Source organism: Zingiber officinale, chromosome 8B, assembly GCF_018446385.1.
Source record: "Zingiber officinale cultivar Zhangliang chromosome 8B, Zo_v1.1, whole genome shotgun sequence".
NCBI lineage: Eukaryota > Viridiplantae > Streptophyta > Magnoliopsida > Zingiberales > Zingiberaceae > Zingiber > Zingiber officinale.
The window spans coordinates 89,987,463-90,000,980 of record NC_056001.1 but is presented as its reverse complement, the minus strand read 5'-3'; the positions used below and the strand labels follow the sequence as shown (position 1 = coordinate 90,000,980).

Below are 13,518 nucleotides of genomic sequence, written 5' to 3'. Positions count from 1 at the left end.
TCCCATCCATCCTTTCTTCACCGACATAGGCTACTATTTTCAGATTCCTCTGGGGCAACTGACCCCCAATTCCATAAGAATCCTTTGTGGCTTTGTAATTCTGTGTGAAGTATGCGAAATATCTTGGTCCGCTTACTTATTTCATTGCTTTCTTCACCCTACGACACCAAGAAGAAGGCACATTTCGCTTCCAGCCCCGTCTTTGAACTAATTTTTTATCATCCCTACCACCTTCTGACCCGAGTTGGAGAGGCCAATTTTTCTTCATTGCCTTTCCCCATGATGTGGAATGGCCTATGCGATGGCGACAGTTACCTCCTTCCTCTCCTGAACTAGGAGAGTTTCATCTAGACGCTTCTTATTTGGAAGCTTCGTCTCGCCTGGTCGGCTGGTGCATTAACTTAATGCGCCTACTATCTGAAGAATTGTTGTCCTATTTTCGCCTAAGCCATCTGACCCCAGAGATGCCTCGTTCCCTGGGTAAGCTTTTTTTTCTGCCCTGTCCTCAATGCATAAGTATTTTATTTCTTCTGGGGATCTAGGGAAAGTAATTCCACATTTTACCCGGTGCAGCTGAAATCTTGACCTATGCTTCGGAGGTTCATCCCCTTCCTCTAAGTGGCATGGAGATAATGAGGCGAGGGCGAGTTATCCTGGAGAGAAGAGCACTTCCCCACTCGTCTTCGACCTCAATAGATGGAGCTTCATTAACCAATCCTCCGCTCAGACCTGCCCAGCGAGGATCTTCTGCTGCCCGACCTTCTTTACTGGCCCCTCCTACTCACTCTCGAACTGCTCGTGCTCCTAGATCGACCACTCCCGCTCGCCCCTGGGCTGCCCGTCCACCTCGGCCGGCTACTCCTGTTCGCCCCCAGGCTCCCGCTCGCCCCCGAGCCCCATGTATGGTCCGGCCTACTCCCCCAACACCACTACCCTCGGTTACTCCTCTTCGAGCTCCTTACATCCTTGGTCAAAGCCTTGGTGGGAGGCCTATGGGCCTTGGCAGAAGAACAGGCAACGTCTCTCTTGCCAGTCCTGCTTTCAGAGATGCTTCTCAGGCAGCTCGTAGGGCTCGCGCCATCAATGAACGTCTGAGCCAAAACACCCCAACTCCCTCTAGACACAGGGCTCGGTCGTCCTCCGATGATTCTGACTCTGACGATCAACCACTATCTCAAAGACGCCGGCGTCGAGCCCCTCACCCGATGTCCGACCCCGTCCCATCATCTATCCCTTCTCCTCTAAATGCAGCTGCCTCTCCTACACCCCCTCAGGCGACTCCGCCTTCAATTCCGAGCCATGTGGCTGATCCTCCTACGTTATCCAGTAATCAGGCTGAACCCCCATTGGTTCACCCTGCCACCTCACAGAACGTTCAAGACAATGAAGCTGGCCCCTCAGAACGACCTTCCACTATCCCATCTGCCATGCCTCATCAGGGGCCTTCTTCAACTCCTTTTGATACAACTGTCGAGCCTTCAGCTCCTCCTGGCTCAGCCGCAGGTCCCTCAGGACCTCCTCCGCTTATTTATCAGAATTATTACATTACTCTTCCTTCTGAGGCGCCGTTATGGTCTCAGACAGATGTTCCCACCAGCTCCCTAAAGATAAAAGGTCATCTTGCCACTCTCTGGGAAGAAAGCCTGTGGCACATGAATTCCTTGCCTCCTCCAGCCCAGATGGACCAATTTGCAGAGCTATATGTCAAGGTAACCTTTTTAAAAAATTTCCCCACTGTTGCTTTTCCCACTCTTATCAGATACTTCTTGTATGTCCCCCCAGGCCTGTGCAGAGTCTCTGATAATGAACCACTCCTTCCATGCTACTCATTATCAGAATAAGATGTTGCGAGACCATGTTGCTGAACTGGAATTGCAACTAAATGATCCTGCCCAGGCCAACCATGTTTTGCGAGCGGAAATAAAATCCCTGACCAGTAGGAAGAATAGTCTAGAAGTGTCTCTGGCCCTAACCGAGCAAGAATTGGAAGAGCTTCAGGAGTAGCAGAGTCAGGCTGATAATGTACACCAATGGAGTATGAATCAACAGGCTTTAGAGCATCAAAGAGCTATGGACCAGTTGGTTCAAAAACTGCGTGCGGCTGAAGCTCTGGTGCAGGATCAGGACCACAAATTAAAATCGTAGGAGGTCCTTTTGAAATCTCAAGAGACCCAACTGACTTCCCAAGCAACAGAATTGGCCACTGCCAGAAGTGAACTAGCTCAGGCTAGGGCCACCACAGAGGGCGTGTCCACAGCTTTGGCACTTTACAGAGAAGGGGAAACCGATCGTTGCCTACGAAACCGGGCCATGTACCTACGTTCTCCGAATTTTTTTGCACAGGTGGGACATCGTTTTTCCACATCTGCTATTTACATGGCGGGCGGGGCTCTGCGACAACTTCATGAGCAGGAATATTTAATGTCTCTTCCACCTCCTGAATTCTTAGACCATGATCGGATCATCAAAGAGATACCAGATGAGATATTTGCCCCTTTCGACTGACATTTTTTGACTTTTTGTACATAATGATTTAAGAATTGCTCATAAACTACTTTGCTGTTCCTTAGTTTACCTTCCCATGCTTGCTTTAAATTGCTTAACTTTGTCTTAAAGTTTTACATATAATCTGCCTTCACATTTCTCATTTTTTTCCGATCTGCTTCTCCTCGGTCCACTAACCCAATCTGTGAGATAAGTCATAGCTCAGCTTATCACTTGATCGGCCCTTCTCGGCCTGCCTCTTCAAACTCGATAAGATCGTAGATAATTGGCGCTCCAGGGCCGATCCAGCTTCTTGCCTCGTTCATCTTGTAAATAATAGGCTCCGGAGGCTAACTTTTTAATGACTTTATAAGGTCCATCCCATTATGGTGCTAGCTTAGTCACGTCCCCTACTGGCTTGATTTGCTTCCAGACCAGATCTCCTTCTCCAAAGAATCGAGGAATTACTCTCCTGTTGTAATTTTTTCTCATTCTTTGTCAGTACGCCTCCAGCCGAGCTGCTGTTTGGTCACGAGTCTTGCTAATAAGATCTAGCTCAACTAATCGACACTTTGCATTTCCTTCATCGTATAGTATCCTTCTGACCGACGGTACCCCAATTTCTCTGGGTACCACTGCCTCATTGCCATAAACTAAGTGAAACAGCGTCAGACCTGTGCTTTCCCGAGGTGTTGTACGATAGGCCCACAGAATGCTTGGTAGCTCTTCCACCCAGTTGCCCCCAACATGATCTAGCTTGACCTTCAGACCTCGAACTATTTCTCTATTAATTACCTCGGTCTGACCATTGCTTTGAGGATAAGCTATTGAAGTGAAAGCTTGCGTTATGTCAAATCCCTTGCACCAGCCCTGTATTCTTTGTCCTTGAAATTGCCTTTCATTGTCAGACACCAGCTTATGAGGAATACCAAATCTACAAAGGATGTTCTTCCACAAGAATTGAATGACAGCATCTTCCGTAATCCGGGCTAGGGCTTCTGCTTTTACCTACTTAGAAAAATAGTCCACGACCACCAACAAGAAGCGCCTCTGACCTGGTGCCATCGGAAATGGTCCCACGATATCCATGCCCCATTGATCAAAAGGGCAGGACACTATAGACGTTCTCAGCAGGGTCGTAGGTCGATGTGTCTTTTGATGCATCTGGCAGGACAAGCATGTGTTCACCAACTTGTGAGCATCCCTTTGTAAAGTAGGCCAGAAATACCCGGCCAGGAGTACCTTGCGAGATAATGTTCGCCCACCTACATGACTGCCACATCATCCTAAATGTATTTCTCGCAAGACCTGGTCGGCTTCCTTCATACTTAAGCACTTAAGTAGGGGTCGAGAGAAGGACCTTTTGTAGAGCTGGTCCCCGATCATAACATAAGCATGAGCCTGCCTCCTTATCAATCGGGATTCCTATGGGCTGGTCAGTAAGATACCTTGCCTGAGATAACTGGTCACAGGTGCTCGCCAATCAATAGTTTCTTCTGCGTTGTTTTGCAAATCTATCTGGGCTATCAGAAAGGCTTGTGTCGTTGACCGATCCAATACCAAAGTAGTTAAGGAACTGGCCATCTTTGCTAATTCATCTGCCCGCTCATTCTCTAAACTAGGTATTTTTGTTACAGTAACCTCTGCAAATTCTGCCTTCATCTTCTCATAAGCTTCCCGATACATTTGCAATTTATCACAATTTATAATAAAGTTGCCTGTAACCTGCTGAGTCACCAACTGGGAATCTGAATAGATGATTACCCGAGCTGCCCCGACATGCCGGGCTGCTTGCAGTCCGGCCAATAAAGCCTCGTATTCTGCTTCATTGTTCGTGGCTCGGAAATTCAATCGTACCGCCACCTGGAGTATATCTCCTTGAGGAGATATTACTAATACCCCAACCCCGCTTCCATGATGATTAGCAGACCCATCCACATAGATCTTCCATGTTTCTTCAGGGCTGGTTTGATGTACTCTATTAAGAAATCTGCCAAGGCTTGTGCTTTAATAGCAGTGCGGGGCTGATACTGTATGTCATATTCTCCCAACTCTGTGGCCCATTTAATAAGCCGATCTGCCACTTCTATGTTGGTCAGTTCTTTTCCCATGGTGCTGTTGGTTAAGACTATGATTGAATGCGATAAAAAGTAAGGTCTCAACCGTCAAGCCATAAGAACCAATCCATAAACCAACTTCTCGAGTGCCGTGTATCGGGACTCGGCTCCCTTTAATAAATGGCTGAAGAAATACACTGGTCGTTGTACATGATCATGTTCTTTGACGAGCACTGCCCCTATAGCCTCAGGGGTGGCTGACAAGTAAACCCATAAAGGTTCTCCTACAACTGGCTTAAAAAGAGAGGGCAGGGTCTCCAGATACTTCTTCAGCTCTTCAAAAGCCCTAGTGCATTCCTCATCCCACTGGAACTTAGAGGTCTTCCTTAGCACCTTGAAAAAAGGAGCAGCCCGATCCGCAGATCTGGAAATGAATCTTGACAGGGTTGTTATTCTGCTGACCAGCTTCTGAGTTTCTTTTAGATTCTGAGGAGGCTGCATATCCTTGAGCACTTGAACTTTTTCAGGATTGGCCTCTATTCCTCGCTCGGTCACCAAGTAACCCAAGAATTTTTCTCCTTTAGCCCCGAACAAGCATTTCAAGGGATTGAGTTTCATCCCATACTGTCATAGAGTCCTGCATGTCTCTTCCATATCTTTGATCAAGTTATCGGCCAGTGGGGATTTGATGAGTATGTCATCTACATAGACCTCCACATTTCACCCGATCTGCCCCCAGAAGATTTTATCCATCATTCGCTGGTATGTGGCTCCGGTGTTCCTGAGGCCAAAGGGCATGATAGTATAACAAAAAGTACCGTCAGCGTAATAAAACTAACCTTCTCTTGATCTTCCCGGGCTAGAGGTATCTGATGATACCCCTGGTAGGCGTCCAACATACATATTTTTTCACATCCGACTGTGGAATCTACCATTTGATCAATCTGGGGCAAAGGATAGCAGTCTTTGGGGCTGGCCCGGTTAAGGTCCCGAAAGTTGATACATACTCTCCACTTATTGTTAGGCTTTTTTACCAAGACCACATTAGAGAGCCAGGATGAGAACTGAACCTCCCGAACATGTCCTGCTTTTTTGAGCTGATCCACCTCGGCTCTTATTATTTTATTTTGGTCAGTTGAGAAATTTCTTTTCTTTTGCTTCACAGGTCAGGAGTCAGGTAATAGATGCAACTTGTGCTCAGCCACCTCCGGCTTAACCCCAGGAAGTTCCTCAGTAGACCAGGCAAAGACATCCCGATTGCGGATTAAACACTGAATTAATTCTTCTTTGAGGGGAGGAGGAAGGTCTCTCGCCACCCGGGTCAGACTTTCCGGCCGATCAGTGTGTAGTTGTACTTCTTCCCAAGGGATGAGCTCCTCAACTATAGGAAGAGGCTCCTCTTGAACGACATGGACACCTCCGTCCTGTATCCTTTGATGTTTCCGAGCTTCAACTCGGACCATGTCGATATAGCACCGCCGAGAAACCTTCTGTTCTCCTTTAACTTCCCCGACCTGCTCACCCACAGGAAACTTGATTTTTTGGTGAAAGGTCGAGACAGCAGCCCTAAATTCATGCAGGACAGGCCTCCCTAGAATAACATTATAGGAAGAAGGGGAGTCTACTACTATAAATGTGCTCCTCCTTGTGCGCACCAGTGGCTCGGTGCCCAAAGATATAACCAGCTTAATCTGGCCCATAGGCTTCACTTCATTGTCGGTAAACCCATATAAAGATGTAGCCACTAGCTGAAGTTCAGCAGCATCAATCTGCATCTCTTCAAATGCAGTCTTGAATAGAATGTTGACTGAGCTCCCGGTATCGACAAAAACCCGAGCCACTCGGCTATTGGCAATGATGGCTTTGATGATGAGTGTGTCGTCATGAGGCAACTCTAGACCCTCCAGGTCTGCTGGCCCAAAACTGAGAACAGGGCCAGTGGCTTGCTCTTGACTGCATCCGACAGCATGAACCTCCAATCGCCGAACATGAGACTTATGTGCTCTCCTTGAATCTCCATCAGTCAGCCCCCCAGAGATCATGTCGATCTCTCTAACAGCTGCGTTACCTCTGTTTTTGACCTCCCGTGATCCTTCCGACTCTTTTCCCCTGCCAGGTTGATGAGTGCTAGGTCCCGCAAGGTCAGGACGAGATGGTCCGGCCTGCCCTACCACCCTTTGTTCTTCCATCATCTTGATCAGCTGAGGCGCTAGCTTAGGCAGGGGCAAACCCATCTCAGCGGCTCGTCTAGAGTCTCGAGCAAACTGAAAACATCGGTTAGTATCATGTGTACGGGATCTATGATAGGTGTAGTACCGATTACTCCCTGGCCCTGGTCGAGGGATATGTACAGCAGCAATTTGAGGGGCAAGTCGAATTTCTGGCCCGGGCTGAAAGGCAGGTCTGGCTTCCCGAACTCGCGGTAGAGGTTGAGGGGGTGGTTGAGGCGCTCTTCTTTCCTGCTTGTTGGTGGCAGGAAGTGATCTTTCGGACTTCCTTCGAGCTGCTTGTGCTTCTTCCACCTTGATGTAGGAAGCAACTTTTTCCACCATCTCATCAAAATTCCTAGCAGGATTTTTGATGAGATCTCTGAAGAATTCTCCCTCCCCCAATCCATGAGAGAAGGCGCTCATCAGAATCTCTGAGGTGGCAGTGGGGACATCTTGAGCCACTTGATTAAAGCGGTTGATATAACTTCTTAGGGGCTCAGTCGGCCCCTGCTTTAGAGCGAAAAGACAATGATATGTCTTCTGATATTTCTTACTGTTAGCAAATCGACGAAGAAAAGCTGTTTTGAAGTCTAAAAAATAGGTGATGGACCCTTGAGGCAACCCATCGAATCATTTTAAGGCTGAACCAGATAAAGTATTCAGGAAAGCTCTGCATTTAACAGCATCGCTATATTGGTGTAGCAGGGCTGCATTTTTGAATGTTTGCAAATGATCTTCCGGGTCCTTGCTCCCATCATATTCTCCGATTGATGGAGCTCTGTAACCCTTAGGCAGTCTTTCATTTAGAATCCTGGCTGAGAAAGGTACTTTCTCATCCAGATCTTCGGGGAATGCCTCAGGTATGACAAGAGCTTTTCCCTTCTTCGAATCCCGCGGTTGTGAACTTTCAGCCATAGATGCTTGAGGCTACTCCTTCTTGAGGCTTTGTGCTTGGGGCTCTGGCTGATAATATCCTACACCATGCTCGCGATAAGGATGTTGAGGAAATACCTCAGGCTGCTTTCTTTTGGAACCTCGATCTGAAACAGGGAGGGGCTCCTTGGAAGCCTCAGTAGGGGCTTGTCATGGTCGAGAAACAGTTGCTTGTCTCTCCGAGGCTGCCAACCTTTTGGCTTCCTTGAATAGATCGTACTCTCCGGCGGTCATAGTGACGTGAATGTGGCCAGACTCCTCCATCGTCACATTCCAGATCAGGTTTTTGTGTTCCCACAGACGGCGCCAAATTTGATCCTGTCCGGAAGCTGAGTCGGATGGAGGCGGACCTTGTTGTGCTAAATGTTGACGGAGAGTCGTTGAGACGCTGAGTCAGCGAGGTACCCCCTGGACAGGTGCACACGGGCGACTATACGGAAAGAAAGGATCAGGATGATGGCGCTGTTGTTCTGCACACACTCAGACGAGTCACACGGTCGTTAGAGACTAGAAATCAGGGAAAAAGTCCCCGGGTCAGGCCCTCCGACGCTCAAGTCAGGTACTTTTTCCCCAGAAATCATAGAGAAAGCAAGAAAAGCAAAAGACTGGTAAAAAATGATGAGTTAGCATACCTGCGTAAGGGACGAAGCATCCCTTTTTATACTGCAACTGAGGCTTCTGAAACCTGGTGAATGTCAGGGAATGTCGGGTGTCAGGCTCTGTCCGGCGGTGGTCGACACGTGGATTTCCCTTACAGGCTGGCGGAGGAATCGAGAAGAGTATGAGCCTCCCTCTGTTAGAATATTCCCTGACATACGATGATTGTTCTCTGACAGGCGGTTACGATTCCTTGCGGGTCTATTTGTCGTGTAGTGTCTGGTCTCCTGACCTACCTTCGTATGCGTCATTTGAAGCATGTACATCCCAACCTGTACGCTGGGTCTACTTCCCAACCTGCATCTACCCACCGTTTATCCATTGTATGAACATCCCGACCTGCATGCTGGGTCTGTCCGTCGACCCATATCCGTTTGTTATTATCCAGGGCATGAGTGTTCCGACCTGTACGTTGGGTCTGTCCGCCGACCCATATCTGTCTGTTATTATCCAGGGCATGAGTGTTCTGACCTGCACGCTGGGTCTGTCCATCGACCCATATCTGTCTGTTATTATCCAGGGCATGAACGTTCCGACCTGCACGCTGGGTATGTCTGCCGACCCATATATGTCTGTTGTTATCCAGGGTGTGAGCATCCCGACCTGCACGCTGGGTCTGTCCGCCGACCCATATCTGTCTGTTATTATCCAGGGCATGAGCGTTCCGACCTGCACGCTGGGTCTGTCCGCCGACCCATATCTGTACTATTATCCATGGTTGAATGTCCCGACCTGCCCGTTGGGTCTGTCTGCCGACCCACATGTGTCTGTTATTATCCATGGCATGAGTATTCCGACCTGCAAGCGGGATCTGATTCCCGACCCGTATCTGTTTACTGTTATCCATGGTATGAACGTCCCGACCTGCATGCTGGGTCTGTCCGCCGACCCATATCTGTCTGCCTTCCTTCAGGGCATGCATGTTCCGACCTGCACGCTTCATTGGAAGTTTTCTTCAGTATACGTATCCGATCCACAAGCTGTCTCCCTAGTCGCACTCAATCCTTGATTATATCTGACCCATGGACCTGATTCTCAATTGACTTTGATCTTGTGGGTCAGGTCCATTTTCTATTCCCTTCAAGGTCAGGTCTGGCCCACCTCTTAAATACTGTGCTTTGACCAGTCCCACAACGAAAGCTTTAACTCTATCCCCGTGCGCCAAAATCCTGACCTTGTAATTCTGATTCTTGACTTCCACGATGGCCTCGCCACGGAGGCTAGACTTTTGACCTCCAAGCTGGTGTAACTTTTGACTAGCCACGAGGGCTAGACTTCTGACCTCCAAGCTGGCGTGACTTTTGACTAGCCACGAGGGCTAAACTTTTGACCTCCAAGCTAGCGTGACTTTTGACCCTTCTGTGGCTTTGACTTCTTGCCAGATCATCTCACCGACCCCACATTCATGCACCGTATCATAAATCAATGAAACAAACATGCATACAAAGTCAACTACAAATATATTGCCTATACAGGTAACCACACTTGAATGTGTTGACAGATAATTTCCATAGTACTATTTCAATTCTTTGGGTTTGATCTCAAAACCAGGTTCGAAGCTTTCAACCTGAGTCAATCAGTTAAGAGTGAAAAGAATGTGGTTAAATATGTCAGTACTAGAATTCAAATAAATTTGCACCTTGTTGGAAGGTAGTTGACTCTCAAATAATTTTCTAGGAAGAGAAGAAGAGTTGTAGGATAAATACTTGTATTATAAAATTGACTTGTCTTGCAATTTTATATTAGATGACTATTTATACTATTCAATAGAAGCTCCTAAATCATACATAATTAACTACATACATGAACTTACTCTATCTAAATACATGAATTACAAGATTTATGTTTCACTTGTTTCATGTACACCAAACATTTATTATGGTGTATGTATTCAAATTTAATTCAACTTCTAATACTTTCCCTTAGACTTGGAGTGCATATTTTCTAGTTTGCAATCCCTAGTCCTCTCCTAGTCACTTCCGTAATTTTCATGTCGGATCATGGTTGGAATCAGACCAAAATTATTTGCGATCTACTGTGAGTTCACCTTCTCATCCAGATTATAATTTGGGTCGAGGCAGGTGGACGGAGGCCGCTAATGGTGGGCGGACCACCCCCCACTCGGCACCATATGATCTGGCTACCGTCGGCAGCCTATGGCCGTCTTCCTTGACTCAAACTATAACCTGGGTAGGAAGGTGAACCAGAGGAGATCGTAGTCAATTTGGCCGGATTCCAACCATAATCCGACTTGTAAATTGCGGAAGGGAACAAGAGGAGACCAGAGATTGAGGATTAGAGGATTTGCTCTCTGAGACTTGAATCTTCCTTTCTCCAAGCATGAATCTCAATTTGTGAAAATTATAAAATTTGAGTGGCTTTATAAAAATATCAGCAACTTGATTCATAGTCTTGACATACTCCAGTTCAATTCCTTCTTTGCAATGTATTCTTGAATAAAATGATATCTTGTATCAATATGCTTGCTACGTTCATGAAACTTGCCAAATTTTGAGTTGATTTATTATTAATCATGATCTTTGTACCATCTTCTCGCTCCAAATGAAATTCTTTTAACAATCTTCTCAACCATATAGCATGACAAAGGCAAGAAGTAGCTACAACATACTCAGCTTCATAATTGAAAAGTGTCACAATAACTTGCATTTTTAAACTCCATAAAATTGCATTATTTTTCAAAAAGAATATAAAACCAATTATGTTTTTTTTTCTATCATCAATGTCTCCCACAAAATCGCTATCACAATATCCCATCAACTTGTAGTTACCATAATTAAGAGAACCTTTAATATAATGAAGTATCCTCTTAGCTGCCAACATGTTGGATTCTTTATAAATCGACTCACAACTCTATCTGCAAATATAATGGAAGATTTTATACAAGTCAAGTATCTTAAGCTCCCAATAAGACTTCTGAATGTAGTTAGATCAATCTTTTCTTCTCCTTTCTTTACTTTAGATGGTTGTGCTCCAAATTACATAGAGGTATTAATTGATTTGTAATTGAACATAATTAATTTCTTAAGAACCTCTTTTGCATAACTTTCTTGTTAAATAGAAGCTCTATCCTCTATTTTCTTTACTTGAATTCCCAAGAAATAAGTCATGAGTCTCATGTCACTTAGTTTAAATTCATAACTCATTACCATTTTGAATTCTTCAATCATTTTTTGATTATTTTATTTAAAAATGTGATCATCAACATAAATGCAAATAAGTAAGAAACCCTAACCTTCTTCATTCATATAGAGTGTATACTCATGGGTGCATTTCAAGAAATCATTTTCTTTCAAATACTTGTCAAGCTCTTAGGGCTTGTTTAAGACCATGAAGTGCCTTCTTTAGCTTTAAAACCTTATCTTCATGCCCCTTAATCACATATCCAATAGGTTGCTCAATGTAAATATCTTCATTGAGATAACCATTAAGAAAGACAGACTTAACGTCCAACTGATAAATCTTCAAATGATTTTGAACGGCAAGAGATATCAACAAGCGAGTATCTTCAATCAAACTATCAGAGCAAATACCTTATTATAATCAATACTTTGTTTTTTTTTTATAGCCTTTATCAACAAGTCATGTTTTATACCTTTTTATTTTACCATTGGCATTCCTCTTTGTCTTGTACACCCATTTGACTCTAATAGTCTTATGGTCTTTTGGAATAGATACTAACTCCCAAGTATCATTTTTCACAATGACTTGAATTTCTTCATCCATGGTTCCTTTCCATTTCTCATCCTCTTTTGCTTAGTCAAATCTCAAAGATTCAATAACTGCAAGTAAACAAAACAAACTCATTTCATAGATGACATGAATCTCATTATAGATATCATCAAGGCTTCAATATTTTAGAGTCTTCTCCAGAAGATGATCCCAGTGTGATTGATAAGCTAAGTGCATGTGGAATTACTGGTGGAGTAGATTTCTCTTGGACTTCTTGTTCTGCATCAAAGTAAGGAAGGAAATCATAAAATTCTTGTTCTTCCTTAGAGCTCCAATCCCATGATGCATCTTAATTGAATTATATATCTTTGCTAATTACAACTCTTACTTTGTATGGATTGTATAATTTTTACCCCTTGAAATTTTCATTATATCCAATGAAAAATAAGTTTTTGACTTCGCTCATCTAACTTGGATCTTTTTTGTTTTAAAAAATAAACCCCTATTTTTCTACTGAAATCATCAATAAAGAGCACAAAGTAATATCTTTTACCAAGAGATTCATGCTTGATATGACCACAAACATTTGCATAGACAAGTTGGAGTGGTTTGATTGCTCTCAAAATGGGTTACTTTGAAAATCTCTTTCTTGGATGCTTGCCTAGTAAGCATGATTCACATAATTGATCGGAGTGATCAATTTTTGGAATCCCTGTCACTATCGTATGATCTCCCAAAGCTTGAATTCTTTCAAAATTCAAATGGCTAAATCCATGATAGATCTTGGAAACAAATCTTCAAGAACATAAGTCCAAAATTTTCAAGTCCAATAAGAACATCTTGTTCTTAGTCATAGACACCTTAGCAACAAGGTTAGAATCTTGATCTCATATCCAAAGCATAAAATCATTCAAATGAATTTTGTAGTTTTTTTTTTCCAAAAGTTGACCAATAATTAAGATATTGCTAGTCAATTTCAAAAGATAATAGACATCACAAAGGATTTTATGGCCACCATTCTTTGTTTTAAGAAGAATTGTACTCTTGTCCCAGGGGTAATAGTGCAATAGCAGGATGCCTTCTTCAGTTTCTCATTTATCTAAGGATTGAGTCTCAACTTAGGCGAATTAATAGATGAATTTTCTTTAATTGGCGGTCGACCTAAGAACACTAGGTTGATGGGTCACCCGCTGTGAGCACTTCCCAATTTACCTTGGTAGTTGTTACATCACCGTAAGTGCACTGTTATGTCGTGAGTAATATAAAAGATTATCGATCCCGCAAGGACTGTTGATTAATCACTAGTCAACTTCATACGGCAAATTATCTAGACAATCTAAGATGGTTCACAAATGCTAGAGAGAAAGAAAAGAGAAATGAGAGAGAGAAAAGAGTGTAAGTGAATGAAGGGGAATAGATACTAGGATTTGGGTTTTGTTGCGATGCTAGTTAATGTCCCTATGCATTATTCATTTACCTAACTCCAT

The 13,518-nt window shown here is 44.3% G+C and overlaps 1 protein-coding gene across 1 annotated transcript; it reads left to right on the top strand.

Moving 5' to 3' along the window:
- Positions 1 to 623: 623 nt before the first annotated feature.
- LOC122014023 (vegetative cell wall protein gp1-like) lies at positions 624 to 2,505 on the top strand. The gene is made up of 3 exons (XM_042570220.1): positions 624 to 1,709; positions 1,783 to 1,905; positions 2,344 to 2,505. The coding sequence occupies exons 1-3, from the start codon at positions 624 to 626 to the stop codon at positions 2,503 to 2,505; spliced, it is 1,371 nt and encodes a 456-aa protein (XP_042426154.1).
- The last annotated feature ends 11,013 nt before the right edge of the window (positions 2,506 to 13,518 follow it).